This window comes from Gymnoscopelus braueri (genome assembly GCF_963280865.1).
Source record: "Gymnoscopelus braueri genome assembly, chromosome: 1".
Lineage (NCBI taxonomy): Eukaryota > Metazoa > Chordata > Actinopteri > Myctophiformes > Myctophidae > Gymnoscopelus > Gymnoscopelus braueri.
In genome coordinates, this window is record NC_137603.1 from 33,141,003 (window position 1) to 33,159,970 (window position 18,968).

Sequence of the window (18,968 nt, forward strand, 5' to 3'; positions counted from 1 at the left end):
GAAGTTCTCCTCAGAATAGGGATGCTAGGGTTCAAGTGGTTAATGTAAAAAAAAGGGTCCTATCACACAAAGATTTGGCGGCCCTCCTGTAGTAACCCCTAGGAGTCCCGGACCCCCTGTTGAAGACATGTTGTCACAGGAGGAGTTGAAGCTGAGAGTTGCAAATGGACTCGCCTATCAGCGTCGTCGCTCATTGTTCTGTGATTGACAGCAAAAGTTGGCCAATCAGGTTGCGAGTTTGAGTGAACCCGAATGGATCCGAGTGCAGCCGACAAAAATGGAACAGGCCGCCATTGTTTTCTGTGCGGTGTTTTTGGTTTTGGTTTTAAAACTTGAAAACGCTCTCAAACTTCTTTTTTGATGCACGGAATTTACTTTTAAGATATCGTTCAGATAGAATTTAGACGTTTAACTTCTTATATGTGGTCAATTAGTCATGACGGAGGCTATTTAAAAAAAAAAAATCGGAGAACAGGCAGGGGCGGGCAGTGACACTCGAGGCAACCTATTTTGGGCATGGCCCTTTCAAAAGTCCCGTTGCGTCACATTAGTCTGGAGGTGGTAAAAACGAACTGCTGATTGGCTGAAGTGGAAAAACAACTGCTGATTGGCTGAAGGGTTTGTCAGTCAACGGTATTACAAAAACACAGGTTCTCATGCCAGACTCTTTCCTGAAATCAAATGGAAATGAGATTTTCCGGAGGGAGGGGCTTTACCAGGCTAGCTGAGAGTGGCCCAGCTCCATCAAATGAGTGCAGATAAGATTCTCCTCGACTCCTTCTGTCCCAGAGGCTGCTTCGGCTGACCACGAAGTCTCCATAGGTCCTGCTGTCATCACCTCAACTGCGGGCGAGCTGGACTCAACCATCCGAATGTTGGATGCCCCTGACTGCTGGACCCGTGATGATGCCAGGCCTAAGATCCCGCCCCGGCCAGCTCCACTCCGGTCCCTGGGACAACGGTTTCTCTTCGTAAACATTGGCTCTCGCTTCCGTTCCCCTCCACCCCATGAAAATAAATCTGGTGCCCTTGCACGCTGCACACGCACTATTAACGCCTCGACTGCATCACTGTTTTCCCTCAGTTAAAATGACTGATTAATGCCCTGGACACAATTTGTGTCCTCAGTGCTGATGTTCTTTTTTCTATAATCAATTCTACATGTAGTGATATACTGGACTAGACTGTTGCTCCTCTTAGGCACAAACGCACCAAAGAACTTTTATACAATTATACCTGCGCTCTCAAATGCACATGCAGGTGTGCTGAGAGAAATTCCACATCTCTCAAAGATGTGTGCTTTTTTCTCTTTTTTTACTCCAAAAGCATGTCACGACAATCTTTTCTTTAATTTAAGGTTAAGGTTTCTGTCAATTTTAAAATATATTTCAAGGGTCTATTTGTTTTTATCTCTAAATGGGTTGGCTCTGCTGGATCTCTCTGAACTCCTGCATCCTTACACACACTAGTCAGTGTGAGGTCTGCTGACAAGCTGCTGCTGGTCGTGCCCAGAACTAATCAGAAAACCAGGGGTGACTGTGCCTTTGCGGCTGCTGTACCCCCCCCAGGCTCTGGAATAGCCTGCCCCTCCCCATCAGATCTGCCCAGTCCATCAAGTTTTTTTTAATCTTTAAGGGTTACATAACTTCATCCTCTTAATAAGGCTTTGACGATCTGCCTCCATCGGGACTTGTCTTGTGCTGCATGTTGTGCCTCACCCCATCATCCCCATGTAAGGTTCCTCTCTTTTAGCTCAGCTGTCACAGTTCGTCGTCAGGTTGTTTTCGGCCGACTTTTCTTCCTTTTCCCTGCAAGAGTCTATCTTAAAGCAACCTTTGGGATAAGATTATGGGCCATTTTCAACACATGTCCCAGCCATCGAAATCGGCTGTGTTTGCACTTGGTCACCCATAGTTTTTTGTTTGAGATCTTCTCAGGCATCATTTGTTTAAGGCATTGATCTTCATATCACTTGTGACTCGCCCGCATTCCAATCAACAGCGCTGATTTCACATTGCTGTTATAAAGTCAGATTTTTGTCCTTATGGCGTACTGCTTAGACTTCCAGATAGATTGGAGCCCAACAAAACCACAGTGAGCCTTCCCTAGCCCTACTCTAATGTCCTTTTGTGTTGAGTTTTCTTTACTGACAAGACTTCCCATCTCGGTGAACTCTATGTGGCCGCAGATGTAGATGTATATCTTGATGCTGTGTTTTTATACTGTATGTTACACGAGTATGTGGCCGCACGTGTATATGTATATGTTGATGCTTTGTTTTGATCTTATACAGCACTTTGGTAAACCATGGTTGTTTTAAATGTGCTCTATAAATAAAGCTTTGATTTGATTGATCCCTCAGCTGGGGTGGCTGGGTCTGTTGTTGTTCCACAGCCGAGGGATGGGGGACCCTTGGAAGTCTGCGCAGTGGAGTGGTGATGCCGTGTTGGAAGGCTGCCTGGACGCCGCCATACAGAAACACCAGGATGGAGAGTATAATAGTGAGGAGAACAGGAATCTGCAGCGTCACAGGTAGGTCCTTGAGGAGCGCCCTGAGAAACTCACTGATCCCCTGGCCTACGTGTTTCAGAGGCTCTGTGATGAAGGTGGTGATGGTGACCGATATTGCCTTGGTTGGTGGTACCAACAGGATTGGGTTGACCATGAGAACTTCATAGTATCTCTTACAGGGGTCATCTTGAAGAGTCCATGTCCTTCTGAACCACTCCTTCAGGCTGTCGCTCCAATCAGTCTTCGTTATCCCAGTGCATTTGTCACCGAAACCTTCCATCTTCACAATGTTGTTTTGGTGTTCAGCAAAAGCAATCTTGTAGAGGTAGAACCAGTTCCAGACGATACTAATAAAGAAGCAGATGGCAAACATTCTCTTGAATTGGACAAACCAGGAGACCACTGACCACAGTTGAGTATTAATGATGGCCACTATGACCATGACACAGAGGGACACCCTTAAGACGGTGACGAGCCCAACACCAAAGGTGTCCTCAAAGTGCATGTCAGATGGGTCGGTCCAGTCATTGTGTTGACCCAGTGCAGCATGCAGTGACAAGCTGCATACTACCAGCACAATGAGCTGGAAGCTGGCGCAGGGGAGGGACATTTTCCAGGCTAACCAGCTAGCCAGATTGATAGCTTTATTTTTCCTAGTCACGTCAGCCGTAAGTTATGGCTTGAATGGCTCAGTTTCCTGGGCAACCAAGGTTGGGGTATCGAGGTTAACCTGCTATCTAATATTGTTGACATACCAGAAGGAGCCCGTCAGACCAAAACAATGTTGCAGGCTGCCTGTGAGGCACTGACACTTTTGCAAACACACGGTCAGCTTACACTGAGAATTATGGTTTCATGAAGGCCCATACTACTCAAATAAGGGTTGTCTCCAGCCAAGACCAGTGAAGCAGTGGTGTCTGAATGTGAACCAAGATGCTTATATTCTATCTACTCAAATAAGGCTTGACCGGTTGTCTGGAAGACCCACCGCAGTGGTGTCTTTTGGTTCAAGCTAATTTGGTAGCAGAGACTGCAATAGTTCTAATAAAGGACCCTGTACAACACTGGGGTATGTGGGTTATAAGGCCAAATATCCTGGTTTGTACAGGAGGGGCTTAACTTCCAAGTAGTTCCAACAATTGCACACAAATCAACTAGCCCACTGAATAATACTACTCAAAGTGAAGTGTGACTGGTTGTCCTTTAACTTGCACCATCAGCTGTTTTTATAGCAGGGGTGACGTCACAATTGGTGACGTTGTCCTTTAACTTGCGCCATCAGCTGTTTTTATAGCAGGGGTGACGTCACAATTGGTGACGTTGTCCTTTAACTTGCGCCATCAGCTGTTTTTATAGCAGGGGTGACGTCACAATTGGTGACATTCCTGTTTTGTGCATATTGGTCGGATATCGGTCTGATCGGCGGTTCTGAACAACCGCTTATCCGACCAACTCGACGCCGGGCACCACTCCCCTGGGTCCTCGCCGATGTGAGTTTGAAGTCGGTCGTTCCCATATAGCTGTCAGATCGGCAGTTCTGGACAACCGTATCTTCATATATGCCTACATATGGCCGTATTGGTTGCATCGCCGGTTATGGACAACCGCCTATCCAGCCGATCAGCCGACACCGGGTCATCTGCGATACGCTCGCCGAGTTTGAAGTCGCTCGGTCGGATAGTTCTCGAGATACCTGAAATACAGACGGAAACACAGATAGACAGACTGACGGGGATTTTGAAAATGGTATCTCCCTTATTAATTTAGCTTTTTATGAGCAATTTATTTTTGTGTAATCACCAGCGATTGCCAGTTCGGCCTATGGGATGTGTCGTCGTCATGGTTACTTACACCCCCGGATGTAGGCTACTCTGTCACGGGCCCAACCATTGGCCAGTCCCCGGGTAGACTTAGCTATGGGGCTAAGGGCTGTCAGCTCTTGGTGCTCGCACCAAGATACAATGGAGCAGAGTGTCAGGTCTGCGGACCTCCAAGGGGTCCACGAAGAATTAGCTGGGGGTCCGCAACGACCTGCCTCACGGCTTCGGAGGAGCTGCACTGTGTGTGTGTGTGTGTGTGTGTGTGTGTGCGTGTGTATGTTGTAACTGTCGGAGTTAGGCAGACATCGAGTCGCAGGAACACATGCCTTGCGCACATCCTGGGTATGGACTAGTTATAATATAACTTCTGGAATGAATATAGTACTACAGAGTTTTCAACATATTTTATGTGATATTGCATTCATATTTGTCAAAAAGACCGTGTGTATGACAGCAAACTAGTTTTATTGGCTAATCCATTATGTCTCAGCCAATCACAATACGAGTTCTGAAGTAATTGTGATGTCGCCGCCTGTATAAAAACAGCTGATGGAGCAGCGTGTTGATTCTTGTCATGAGAATGAAACAGGAAGGTCCAATTGTGGGCTTGTTGATGTGTCTGGAAGCGTTGGACCTATTTATGAAACCATAATTCTCCGTGTTTGCTGACCTTGTGTTTGCAAACTATATAGCAGATAGCTGATTAGCTTTGAAAATGTCCCTCCCCTGTGCCAGCTTCCTGCTCATTGTGCTGGTAGTATGCAGCTTGTCACTGCATGCTGCACTGGATCAGCACAACGACACGATCGACCCATCTGACATGTACTTTGAGGACACCTTTGGCATTGGGCTCGACAGCGTCTTTTGGGCGTCCCTGTGTGTCATGGTCATAGTGGCCATCATTAATACTCAACTGTGGTCGGTGGTCTCCTGGATTGTCCAATTCAAGAGAATGTTTGCTATCTGCTTCTTTATCAGTATCATTTGGAACTGGTTCTACCTCTACAAGATTGCTTTTGCTGAACACCAAAACAACATTGTGAAGATGGAAAGTTTCGGTGACAAATGCACTGGGATAACAAAGAGTGATTGGAGCGACAGCCTGAAGGAGTGGTTCAGAAGGACATGGACTCTTCAAGATGACCCCTGTAAGAGATACTATGAAGTTCTCATGGTCAACCCAATCCTGTTGGTACCGCCAACAAAGGCCATATCGGTCACCATCACCACCTTCATCACAGAGCCTCTGAAACACATTGGCAAGGGGATTGGTGAGTTGCTCAGGGCGCTCCTTAAGGACCTACCTGTGACGCTGCAGATTCCTGTCCTCTTCTTCACTATTATACTCTCCTTCCTGGTGTTTATGTATGGCGGTGTCCAGGCAGCCTTCCAGCACGGCTTCACACCGTTGAGCAGACTTCGAAGGGGCCCCCCTCCCCCTGCAGTGGAACAACAGTCCCAGCCCCCCCAGCTGAAGGATGTGAAACATGACGGGCTAGCGGTTGGGGATGTCCCCAGCATACCCCAAGACCCTGTCCTGTGCCTAATAGAGGATGCCTGCCAGGGTTTTTGTGGAGATTCTGGACCGGGCTGACTGGTCCTTTAGTGAGTAGAACCTAACAACACTTCTGATCCTGGAGAGGGTCCATCGTACTCTACTGTTCGCCGACAGGATTCCAAAGCTGGTCCAAGACCAATCCTTGCCCAGGAGAAGAAGGAACTGATGTTTAAAGGTATGCAAGTCCACATCTAGCCTCACTTCAGCGCTGCCGAAACGTTGGCAGTTTGATCCTGTTAAGACTTTACTCTATACCACCAGGTTTAAGAGTAATTATTGATGAGAATTCCTCATTCTTTTTCTGCCCAGAAGATTCCGACTCATCCTCCGTGATATCCAAATTAAATCTCCATAACTCCATTGGGGATCAATTCCCTTTTCTTTCTCCCGCTCTCAGCCTGGTTTTCTTTTCTCTGCTATTAATTTGCCAAACTGCCTCTGTGCACAAGCCTGTGAGTCCGGCCCATTGGTTGAAACCGTTTTTGCTCGTTCATGTAAGGGCCCCAGCGCAGATGTGGCCAAGCTGCACTACCAGAGTCAGCCACCAGGGGATCAGCACTTGACCTGGTTCTGGGGGCTTGCATCAGACCAGAGGGCCCAAACCCAAAGTAGGATGTCCCCAGCGACATACTGGGAGCACTTTCATTGAAATGAATAGGTGCGGGGTCGTGAACGTTTGCGACAGTTGATGTCTTTTGTCAAACTAACTTTTGGAAGGCTTATTTGAGGGGAAGTAAATAATTGGGACTTACAGCTATTTTCTCTATTCTCTATTTACTATTTCTTCTTTTTCTCTTTTTTCCTTTGGTCACTCACAACAGATTTAGGCAGACTGAGCTCCGTTTTGCTTTGAGCTCTGCTTTGCTTACTACTCCACTTTGTCTTTGTTCTTATGAACTTTGTGTGTACGTGCTGCTCTTTCGTGTGCTGCTCTCTACCAACCCTTATCCATATTTACTTTTTCTTGTATACTCGTGAATATTCCTTTACTCTATGAACTTTGTCTGCATAATTAACACAGCTAAAGGTCTACATGTTGTGCATGCGAACATTAGGAGCTTATTCTTTCAAATTGAAGCCTATGCATTTTGAATGCATAGGCTGATGCATAAATGCATAATAACTGACTATCAATTAAGAGAACGTGATGTCACACTGTGCTGTTTTAATAGTGGATGACCACACAAGATGGTGCCCTCTATGGAAAGGGGGGGTGCCATCTTGTGAGGTTGTTTTCCTCTAAGGAAATATAGACTTAAATCCTCTTAATCTACTAAATGTATTTTTCGTCCATCATTAACTCCTTACATCGTCTGAATGAAATTATTATTTTTGGGTGATTTTAACAGTATTGGCTTGATTTCTCAACTATCGTAACCTTTTTAGCAATGCAAACTTTACTCAACTTATAAGTGAGCCCACCAGAGTTGATTATTTAGTCCTTGTTAGACTGGATTCTTTTCACCTATCCTTACAGAATTATTAACTAATTCAATCTCGGGTATCATCTGACGGTTTCAGTGACCAGGCATTCTATCATTTTCTGTGTTTGGAAGATTAAAGTCTTGTCTGCCACCAAGATAAATCAAAGTAACTCCTCTTTTCATCTCCATTGGCGACTGGCTCTACTCCATAAAAATGAGCATCAAGTATGATGCAATAAGGATGCAGTGATGATGTGTGATGATGGTTAAATTTTGGACGTCTAATGAGGACAAATGAGGATGATCACCTTTTCACAATCATACCAAACAAATCAAGCTGACTAAACTGCTAAAAAGAGACACTTAAACTTGTACAGCATAACACGTAACAGGCATGAAAACTATAGAACAGGACATCTATGGAAATGTCCAGTTAACTGCTCAAGAAAGGGACTACGGCACACATTTTCTGGACATGAAGAATCAACAGGTGGGTTTGTCAAGCAGGTGGTCAGGATGGAATACAGTTGAAAGAGCCTCACAGGGCTGAGTATGTTGGGCCTTCATTGTGTTTTTATCCTTGGTGATAGTGTGTGTGTGTGTGTGTGTGTGTGTGTGTGTGTGTGTGTGTGTGTGTGTGTGTGTGAGAGAAAATTATGTGGTCAATGCACTATCCAGGCAGTAAGCCACCTTCACAAAACCTGGCGCCCTGACATTGGTGGAAAAAGTACTCAAATGTTTTACTTAAGTAAAAGTATCAATACTGCAGTGTAGAAATACTCTGTTACAAGTAAAAGTCCGGAATCCAGAATGTACTTGAGTAAAAGTATAAAAGTATTGGCATCAAAATGTGCTTAAAGTACCAAAAGTAAAAGTACTCATTATGCAAAACGTCCCATTTCATGTTTTCAAATGTATACAAATCTTTTGAAAATAGCCGATCTACAAGCTCACAAATGTGAAGCATTGTGAGCTTGTACATCTGCTATCAAATGGCCGAAATGTATATAGTGCCGAAGTGGTTAATGTAGGTTTTGTAATAATAATCACAATCTACAAAGTAACTAGTAGTAACTAAAGTTTTCAAATAATTGTAGTGGAGTAAAAGTACAATATTTGCCTCTGAGATGTAGTGGAGTAGAAGTAAAAGTACTGAAAATTGGGAATACTCCAGTAAAGTAAAAAAAATCACACCCTGTGTGAAGTGGGCGGTGTCTTGCTAGCTAATCACAATACTGAATGGAGTCAACCAATCATGTACAAAAGATAAATACATTTATTGAAACACTCTTTATGATGGAAGAAACCATAACTTAAAAAAAACAAATGTATGTTTTTTTTAAAGTTATGGTTTCTTATATAGGGCTATGCACATGTGTCATGTGACACTGGCCAATCACAGTCCTGAATAGACTGTGATTGGCCAATCACGGTGCAGGGTTAGGCGGGGTACATTTTTGGCCAATCACAGCGCAGGATTTGTTGTACAAATATCCAAACCTCACTTATAGGGGCGGTTTCACCACCCCAAAAATACCTCAATTGTACTTAAGTACAGTACTTGAGTAAATGTACTTAGTTACTTTACACCACCCACTGCTGCCCTGCTTGATTGTCATTCTAATATACACTGTCCTGTTAGAAACAAACAGAACCAAAAAAAATACAATACCAGGACCAATAGATGGCAGAGTTGAGTCGAGCAAATTGAGTGCACCCTCGTTTCCAAGCAACAAGCTGTAAATACTTTACAGGCTCAAGGACTACTACCAAGAGAGAAATGAATGAAACACTGGACTCCTTTGGGAAACGTATATGTTAATTTGACGCAACAATAGCCTACTGAATGCATAACGGGAGTGTGATCTGAAGACTTTGCAGTAGGTGTACTATCTCATGTTCTGGAGTGATAGAAAAGGGAAGCTAGCGTTTAGTGATAGTATAAAATAAATGAGCTGTATAAATGGCTATACCTGGCTGGCTTGTTAACACATTAGCCAGTGTAAGATTCTAGTCATTTTGGCTGCTATTCTGTGTCAACTCATCTGATTAGTGTTTTTGTGGCTACAGTTCATGTTAGCCTCGGTTGGATTGTAAACGTAGGGATGAGGTTAACGAGGTTAACAGCATTAGCTAGTCTTAGGTAGTTATTAGCATAGCCATGGATCCAAGACGGTCATCTGTCATGACCGTCATGGATGTACTTCAGCATAGAGTTTGCATATTTTCCCTTTTTCGTCCGAACATCTACATAAACGTTCAGATTTCAAATATAAAGTGCTTACCTCATGGCCATGGATGTTATAATTATGTACGGTTCCTCATAAGTACCCGTATGTTCCGTATTGTTCAATAAAAAGCATTTTAATCCGATTGGTGGCCATTGGCTCATAGTTATTATAATGTATCAGAGTGCAATACATCTCCCAACCGATAGGGTCGCGTAATTGAAAGCACGTGGCGAAAATACGGATAAAATGGCCACCGATCGGATTAAAATGCTTTTTATTGAACAATACCGAAGATACGGGTACTTCTGAGGGCCCGTGCATAGATGTAACATCCGTGCCATGGGGTTAGCACGGAAATATGAGCGTTTATGTAGATGTACGGGCCAAAAGGGGGAGAAAATGCAAACACCAGGTTGAAGTAGGCAAGGCTAACGAGGTTAACAACATTAGCTAGTCTTAGGTAGTTACTTAGTTATTAGCATAGCAAGGGATTAAAAAAAACCTAGAACCCACAGTCAGGTCGCACATAATAAAAGCAACATGTTAATGGCAGCTATAACTTTAACGTGGGTTTATGATGAATGAAGAATACACTAACGCGATGTGGACATTTATTCTCTGAATGTAAACATTCATGTTGGAATAACGTTAGTAGGGTGTGGGTTAGTCTGTGTTGTAAGAAGACACCGACGCACAATGATGACGAATGTGGCGTGTCCTTTGATAGCACGACATTGATTGATTGATTGAACAATACTTTATTAGAAGTTTGCAGAAAAAAGCACATGAAAGCACAGTTCAATACAAGGTCAGCTAATAGGAATTACAAAACCCAAGAAAGCTATTGGCTTGTTTCCATTGGGGTCCTTTGTACTCAATTCATAGTGAATCCATACATACATCGCAGTAGTGTTAACAGTATGCAAGCTGCACTCAACAAGACACAGTAAAGAATATTGTGCATTTGTGTTGAGTTTGACCTAGATCAGTGGTTCTCAACCTGGGGGTACCCACCTGATTTTGGGGGGTCCAAGTGAAGTGACAATTCAAGGACTTTTAAGACCTTTTTAATACCTAAAAAAGAAAAGAGAGAAAAGTCCATTACTGTATCAAAAATAATCAACACTATACTTTAAAAACTGGTAAAACATTGACTAAATTGTTAAATAATTTAAGAAAGAGGCAAAACATTAATTAAATAGCCGATCTACAAGAATAATTATCTGTGGAACCGAGTCAGACTTAAATTGAATGCCTCAACTACTACAATTCCTAGTGCTTGTCAGGGTGGGGGGGTCCCCAGTTCAAAAATGATTATTTTGGGGGGTCATGGCCTGAAAAGCTTGAGAACCACTGACCTATGTGCAAACGTGAATAACATTTAGATTGGTTCTATACCAGCTTTGTGACTGTGACATAGAAACAGTGCAATTTACAATTATTTCATTTAGGCTACACTTTCCTTACAGTGCTGTTTTATTTGAGATTACACACTTGAAAAGGGGCAGTGCTGGGCTTAAATGATTTAGGTTATGCATACTAATACATTTTTTTCAGAATAGAGCATCTCTGACACTGATGAGAGCATTTAGTCATCATGAACCATTGATTTCTAGCTTTGAGGGAGTGGTGTCCATGTTGAAATAAAAATGTTGCTTGGACTTTCCAACATGAACGAGATGACTTGAGTTGTTGTGATTTTTTAATTTCTTTCTTTGACAGTAAGACAGGATAGCGGGGCAGCTGATTGTAGCAGGCTTGCCAATGGGGCTGTTTGACAAGCTAGCAGGATGGCTGGGGTTGAAGAAGAAAGAGGTCAACGTGCTTTGTCTGGGCCTGGACAACAGTGGCAAAACCACCATCATCAACAGACTCAAACCTTCCAATGTATGTGTGCCATTATATTGAATCTGTTGTGTTCCCTCCCTGGACAAGTAATAGTAATATTTTGTACTGTAAGTCAGGGGTTTTCAACTGGTGGTCTGTGAAGGTATCACATGTACAAACTGGGACCCTTATTTCCCCAGCATACAGTGGATATATTCCACTGCATTTACAGTGGTTAAGTCAATGTTTAGGCGTTAACACCAGACACATTTGTTGTTTCTCACAGGCCCAGACACAAGACATCGTCCCAACCATTGGCTTCAGCATAGAGAAGTTCAAGACATCAAGGTATTCAACAAAACAGCTGAACATGATTTGAAAGTATGCCTTTGTACAATTGTTTACTCCATACAACTTCAGATGCCAAGCAGTGATGGAAGAAGTACTCAGATTTTTTACTCAAGTAAAAGTATCAATACAGCAGTGTAGAAATACTCGGAATGTACTTAAATACCAAGTATTGTCATCAAAATGTACTTAAAGCCAAAAGTAAAAGTACTTGTTATGCAGAATGTCCCGTTTCACAAGGTATCATATCATATGTATAAATTGTATTAAAATATTTGAAAATAGCAGATATACAAGCTTGTAGATCGGCTATTTTCAAATAGCCAAAGTTTAAATAGGACTGAAGTGGTTAATGTATGTTTTGTAATAATAATTAAAATCTACAAAGTAACTAGTAACTAAAGTTTTCAAATAATTGTAGTGGAGTAAAAGTAAAATATTTGCCTCTGAGATGTAGTGGAGTAGAAGTAAAAGTATTGAAAATTGGAAATACTCCAGTAAAGTAAAAGTACCTCAAAATTGTAATTAAGTACAGTACTTGAGTAAATGTACTCTCCACTCTTCTCTTCAGTCTCTCCTTCACAGTGTTCGACATGTCTGGGCAAGGCAGATACAGAAACCTCTGGGAGCACTACTACAAGTGAGTGTGCAAATCACACCGTTCTTATTGCCATGCAGTTTTCTCTGACCTGCGTACAGTTGATTCCATGAGCACTGTTTCACTGAGGCCCCTCTGGTGTCCATGTCTTCCTCAGGGAGGGTCAAGCCATCATTTTTGTCATTGATAGTGGAGACAAACTGAGGATGGTAGTCGCCAAAGAAGAGCTGGACACATTACTAGGTCATCCAGGTAAATCTGTGCTATTCGTTATCCTGGTACTGTACTTGTGTGATTGCATGAATAATTGTATCAATCCCAACTTAACCTCTTAATTAAGAATTATGAGCTTGTAGGTCTGCAATTTGTGGCAGTTATAGACATTTTTAGAAGATGTGAGAGGGTTTTTGAGCTTCTAGATTTCCAGGCTGCTAACTGAACAGTGTTTGTGCGTGTGTGGATTGGAGAAACAATGCGCCTGTGGCCAATTTTCGTGCAGATCAGAGCAACGATGCTCCTCGCAAGTCTGGATGTTACGTTTGTGACGTCCACCGTCCACGGTCCCTACCTAGGCAATTTTAATATAGGATGATTTGGTATCTATTTGGTATACTGTACAGTATGTGATTTGGCTTTCTTTTCTATCACAGTTGTACTCGGGGGGGGGGGGGGAAATTATGTTACTCATTATAAACAAAAAGGTACACTGTAACATATTGTCCTTCTTGCTCTGACTTCAGACATTAAACACAGGAGAATTCCCATCCTGTTTTTTGCCAACAAGATGGATGTGAGAGAAGCGCTGTCTTCAGTCAAGGTGTCACAGTTGCTTTGCCTGGAGAACATCAAAGACAAGCCATGGCACATCTGGTACACACACACACACACACACACACACACACACACACACACACACACACACACACACACACACATACACACATACATTACACTCTCCAATTACTGTTGACTAATTCATCCAGGAAACAAAGTCTTATGCACACCTGATCGGCTCAGAGATGTAGGCAGGGATCAACGTAGAGAATAAAATAAAATGACCGCATACCGTCTGCACTTGCACAATAGGAACACTTTTATTTAAGCAACGTTTCGGTCATTTTTTTTATTCTCGACTAATTGTATCCGACATCAGAATACAGCTATGTACACTCTTGCATGCACACACACACACACACACACACACACACACACACACACACACACACACACACACACACACACACACACACAAATGTCCTAAACCTAACCCCTAAATGCCTAATCCTAACCTGAATCCTTTGCTAATGGTAACTTTAGCTCTAAAAATCACCATGAAAACAACATGATTCTTCTGGTACTCAATAGGAATAGTAATACCTGGTAAGCACACCCACACACACATACGGGCCTAGAATATCCACTTTGGACAACCAAGCACTCCCTTTGTCTCCTCTGACAAAATCCTGTTAATTCAAGTCTGAAAGTATACAAATTTAACCCAATGCATTGGGTTACATTTGTACCATCCATTTCGGATACTGTCAATGCACTGAATGGGACATTATAGCGAGCTAAAGCGAGCGAGTTGCCGTGCCAAACATTGCGAAGTTCGCTTGAGCCGACTCAACGCCGTCCGAGTTACGTACCGATAGGCACAGAATCGTAAATCATGTTTTTGGGTGAGCGTTTGCCCCAACTTTCATCAACCCACAGAATAACGACAAAACACTTACTGAGCCCCGTCGGTAGGTCAGTATCTCACCTACTTAGACCAATCAATAGTCTGATTAAACATGATAATGTCCCATTCAGTGCATTGACAGCATCCCAAGCCGGTGTTTGTACACTGAGTTACAGACCTCTTAAGGGTCCATTTGGTGCCTATCACTCCTTTAACTGCGGACCCCCTGCAACCCCCTCAAGGCCCCCTGGTGGTCCCCGGACCCCACGTTGAGAACCAGTGTCTTAATGTGACCTGTTGTTGATATGTTTCAGTGCCAGTGATGCTCTCAAGGGAGAAGGTTTACAGGAGGGGGTCGACTGGCTTCAAGGTAGGCTGAAAATGAACATGAGAATGAATCATGATGTAGATTACATCTTAAAGATAAACCACTTATTCAAAAATCTTCAGAAATAGCCACTGTACAAGCTCACAACGCATCACATTAAAAAAAAGAGATCTGCCTTTAATGACATGGTAAAAATTGGGATGTCAAGGTGAAAGGGGTTAAGGTTTTGATGGTGTATTAAGATAGATAGATGTTGGTGTATTAAGACCAAATTCACATTCAACACCACACCAAGTATGGTAATATATTAACTAATGTCTAGTATCTAATAAATGACAATTTGACTTTTTGCCCAAAATGTAGTGAGTAGTTACACAAGATTCACCGCCAGTTCATCTTAGTTTGATGTTTTTGGCAGCTTGCTTTTGTTTTGTGCATGGGCTAAGATTTAAGTTTATTAGACATACAATAACTTTAAATTCCTGATATTACCTTCTTCCTGCTTTTTTTGTTTTTCTGATCATGAAGTCCCTGTTGATTTCCATTCTAGTATAACATTTAATCAAGAGCAGCCTGACCCACTTCATGCACAGAACACCTTTATTCTTTTCTATTAATTTGTTTTATTTCATCTCATTTGAATCCTTTCATAGAGCAAATTTCACAGTGAGTATTGATCGTTGTGTTTTGTGCTGTACTGTATTAGTGCACCACCATTTACTGTAGCTGTAGAACATTAAATACATCCCCAGATTTCTACCCAACCACCTGATCCTGTAGATCGTTATACCATTATTTAAATGACATTGACAAATCAGTAATCCCAGTTAGCCCCCCCCCCCCTCCTCCTCCTCTGACCGATCGGCTGTATACCTACTCAAGCTAATATTTGTTGTTACTTTTGTTTAAAAACAGATTCCTATTTCAACTCAACTTTATTGTCAATTCTGCCATATGTACGGAACATAAAGCGTGGCGTAGGCAAACGGTACAAAAGTACTAAACAAAACAATAAAGGTTACAAATACTGGATAAAAGAATTGTCCTAGGATTTTGACTAATTACACGTTAAACTGAGGATCTGGGGAACAGTGACGAGGTACAGAAAATAATACAACCTGTGATAAAACAGATGTAGTGTAATGATAAAAGAAATGAATAAGTAATAAGTCATCCACAGGTAGAATACGTTTTCTTTTTCTTTTTGGGCGGTGAAACCGCCCCTATAAGTGAGGTTTGGAAATTTGTACAATTATCCTGCGCTGTGATTGGCCAAAAAGTACCCCGCCTAACCCTGCACCGTGATTGGCCAATCACAGTCAATTCAGGACTGTGATTGGCCAGTGTCACATGACACATGTGCATAGCCCTATATAAGAAACCATAACTTTAAAAAAACCAAAATTTGGTTTTTTTAAAGTTATGGTTTCGTCCATCATAAAGTGTTTCAATAAATGTATTTATTTTTTGTACATGATTGGTTGACTCCATTCAGTATTGTGATTAGCTAGCAAAACACCGCCCACTTCACACAGGGTGTGATTTTTTGTAGTAGTAGCAGCAGTATTGTTTTTGTACAAATTGTCTTATTTACATAATCCTACCTTGGGCGTCAGCCCCAATTTGCCATCATGACATACAGTACAGCTGCTGTGCATGATGCAGTATAGATCAGAAGGACAATATCAGTCACCAGAACCAGCAGGGCTATGTGTTTTCAATGAGTCTAACATGGTTAAAATGATTTTGGACGAGTTTGAAGTTCAATGGACTTTCAAAGGAGTGGGGCGTGTCTGATCAAATGAATAACAATCATATCTAAATATTGAATCAAGTAACTTAAACTGTCTGGGGTGCTCACAAAGACTAAGTAGATGTTAAAATGACCCCAGAAGTGTTTTAAAGTGAAATATCCCTTTAAATGCTTTGAGGTAGACCATTTCAGTAACTGTGATGACAACATTACATCAACTACAACAGATTTATGAACACTGAGTGACATGTTTTATGTGCAGCATGTTTAAATGATGTGGTGCTTTATGCTTGTGTTTTACAGACCAAATCAGAACGATGAGAACATGAAGGCCTAGAGAGAACCAACATGTGGAAAGAGCATCATAGTTGTATTCATAACAAAGGAAGACACACACACACACACACACACACACACACACACACACACACACACACACACACACACACACATTGTATAAAACAATGTTAATTTAATTTGCTATTTTGTTTTTATTCAAATATATAACAGTTTCCCCTTTAATAGCCACCTACTTTGTTTTCTTTATCTTTTTTTCCATTTATCATTTTCTCCCAATTTAGTTATTATGCCAAATGGCAATTCCCCCATGTAATCCCTGTCACTTTTGACCCCTACTCTTTGGTCTTTGAGAGGGTGTAGACAACCACCTGTCTCCTCCAATCAATTTGTTGACTAAGATTAGACTAAAAGACTAAGACAACAAATATTTTGATATTTAGTCGACTAAGACTAAACAATTTCAGATGACTAAAATGGGACTAAAACTAAATGTGTTATTCAAAAGACTAAGACAAAATCTGAAATTGCTGTCAAAATTAACACTGCCTCCAATACATGTTACGTCGCTAGTCTGCCTCTTTTCAGCTGAAAGTGAGGAGAGTTTCACCGGGAGGGTATAACACGTGCAAGAGGAACACACTATTCTTCTTAGAAATGCTCTGTGCAAGGTGCTCTGGCCAACCTGTAGGAGTCGGCAGTGCAGCGACAGAGATCGGCCTCCCTGCCTGGCTTCCCACCCACGAACATGGCCAGTTGTGTTCATTGGAACGCCCGGCCAAGCTGGAGGCACCATGGTGGATTTGAACCCCAGTCACCACAGTAGAAATATTGTCCCCCTATTAAACAAACGCCCAAAATACGAATGACTTAGATCCTGGTGGTACCCAGACCCCCACACTGAGAACCAGTGCTCTAGGATGGGACTTGGATGTACAAATACATTATATTTCTTTGCCCAGAACTTATACACACAAATAGGATAGAAACCTGTACAGGGTGGTGACTGCTGACCAAAGTGACGGTAGTACAGTGGCAACTGCAGAGCAGACACCATTGGTATCAAGTGCCTTGCTCAAGGTCACTTAAACGGTAGTGCAAAATCTGGGCCAATTTTGCCGCAATACAGTACATTGCCAGTTTTAACTTCCATGTGGTCATGCTACCATAAGCATCAGTCTGCCAGACAATGTACCATTGTACGCCCCACTACTTAAAAACCAGGGGCACTCCTCTTACATCCACAAGGACACAGTCCTTACATCTAAAGAATAGTTATCACAGTTGTGTGTCTTGTATTACAAGTAAAGTGTAATTATAATTTCTGTCGAATTTGAACAAAGTCATCGTACACTTAAAGCTCTGTGAGCTTCTGCCTGTGGAGGACTGTGGCATTTACAAAAGCATTCCCAGGCCAGTAAATAATCAACTGTTCAGTTCACCAACACAGGTAGCCCTTATTTAGATGAACTATATTTTAAGATAGGATGTATATATGTAATGTATTTATTCGAGTGCACGTGTATTACTTGTGTAAACAAATAAAAGTTTGGTAGAAAAGGCTGATTTATTTTGTTATTGTTGGTGTTAATGTGATGGTCATTGGACTCGGATAGCTTATCCTACTGTATGTGTTCCAAAATATCTCTCTCTCTCTCTCTCTCTATCACTCCAACAACATGAGCTGCCAACAACAGCTGCTTGTTAGTACTTGGACAACATGGTTAATTATATTAAGTAGGCCTAATATATGAAGGATTTTATGTATCCGTTTTATTATTTTAGAATTTATTGTGGTATATTTAAAGGTAATAGTTTGTGTGGTATATGCTGCTGCATGTGAAATTTTAATTGTGATGTTTTGTTTATATCTTTAAAAAAAATTGGGTAAATCTCATGAGACCCACTGACTGTTAAGGCCCCATGCGTTCACCTAACCTCGCCTACAATAAAGACAGCCCGTGGGTTTATATTAAGTAGGCCTAATATTAATATATGAGGGAATTTATGTATCCGTTTCATTATTATTATTTTTACAATTTCTTTGGTATATTTAAAGGTATAGTAGTTAGTTTGGTATACGCTGCTGCATGTGCTTGATACAAATTTAATTATGACGTTTTGTCATTGAGACCATCACCCCACACAGTCTCAATGTTGAGCCATTATGCAGCTTGAGAGAAGTTAAAGCAGCACCATGTACTATTTTTTATTGTTTTGTTCAATCTGTATGGTAGAGTATGTTAATACAATTGGGGTGGTTGAATTTTGTCTCCCTGCTCTTCTATTGAAACATTTAGATCAAAGGTCATGTCTCACCTAGACACAGGATCCGACACGAATTTTGACCTGATGGTCAAGATTCAATTTATCCCCTGAGCAAGCAGGCAGGCTCTATTAGCTCAATGGTCCGGTTAGAGGAGGAAATGTACATACTGTAGTGCAGCTCTAAGTGCCACTCAGCCATCTGCCACAACTCAAATGAGACAACCGTTCTATTAACCTACTACAGTATAAATACATTTCCTGAGCTTTCTTAAAGGTTTCATGACATTCACTTTTACACCACATTCAAAGTCTTTGTCCTGGTCC

At 41.8% G+C, this 18,968-nt stretch overlaps 3 protein-coding genes across 4 annotated transcripts; 2 read left to right on the forward strand and 1 right to left on the reverse strand.

The window, feature by feature from the left end:
- Window positions 1-712: 712 nt before the first annotated feature.
- On the reverse strand, window positions 713-3,121 carry LOC308088414 (chloride channel CLIC-like protein 1; the record flags this gene model as incomplete). The annotated part of the gene is made up of 2 exons (XM_080432862.1): window positions 713-950; window positions 2,307-3,121. The coding sequence occupies 2 exons, from the start codon at window positions 3,119-3,121 to the stop codon at window positions 713-715; spliced, it is 1,053 nt and encodes a 350-aa protein (XP_080288988.1).
- Window positions 3,122-5,046: 1,925 nt separating this feature from the next.
- Window positions 5,047-5,925, forward strand: LOC308088422 (chloride channel CLIC-like protein 1; the record flags this gene model as incomplete). The annotated part of the gene is made up of 1 exon (XM_080432873.1): window positions 5,047-5,925. One exon carries the CDS (start codon window positions 5,047-5,049, stop codon window positions 5,923-5,925), a length of 879 nt encoding a protein of 292 aa, XP_080288999.1.
- A 3,134-nt stretch (window positions 5,926-9,059) lies between these two features.
- On the forward strand, window positions 9,060-17,916 carry LOC308087020 (ADP-ribosylation factor-like protein 6). 2 transcript variants are annotated; one of them, XM_080430661.1, is made up of 8 exons: window positions 9,060-9,193; window positions 11,267-11,431; window positions 11,658-11,719; window positions 12,291-12,359; window positions 12,475-12,569; window positions 13,058-13,187; window positions 14,313-14,368; window positions 16,383-17,916. In XM_080430661.1, exons 2-8 carry the CDS (start codon window positions 11,309-11,311, stop codon window positions 16,406-16,408), a joined length of 561 nt encoding a protein of 186 aa, XP_080286787.1. In that variant the 5' UTR covers window positions 9,060-9,193; window positions 11,267-11,308; the 3' UTR covers window positions 16,409-17,916. The 2 variants fall into 2 exon arrangements, with proteins under 2 accessions (XP_080286787.1, XP_080286788.1); XM_080430662.1 differs by having other exon boundaries at window positions 11,271-11,431.
- Window positions 17,917-18,968: the final 1,052 nt, after the last annotated feature.

What these genes read in the sequence shown, in the direction of transcription:
- LOC308087020 (XM_080430661.1), top strand. Translation starts at nt 11,309, where the DNA reads ATGGGGCTGTTTGACAAGCTAGCAGGATGGCTGGGGTTGAAGAAGAAA. An exon ending in ACAGACTCAAACCTTCCAAT is followed by an intron (nt 11,432 to 11,657) that starts GTATGTGTGCCA and finishes TGTTTCTCACAG; the next exon opens with GCCCAGACACAAGACATCGT. An exon ending in GAGAAGTTCAAGACATCAAG is followed by an intron (nt 11,720 to 12,290) that starts GTATTCAACAAA and finishes TCTTCTCTTCAG; the next exon opens with TCTCTCCTTCACAGTGTTCG.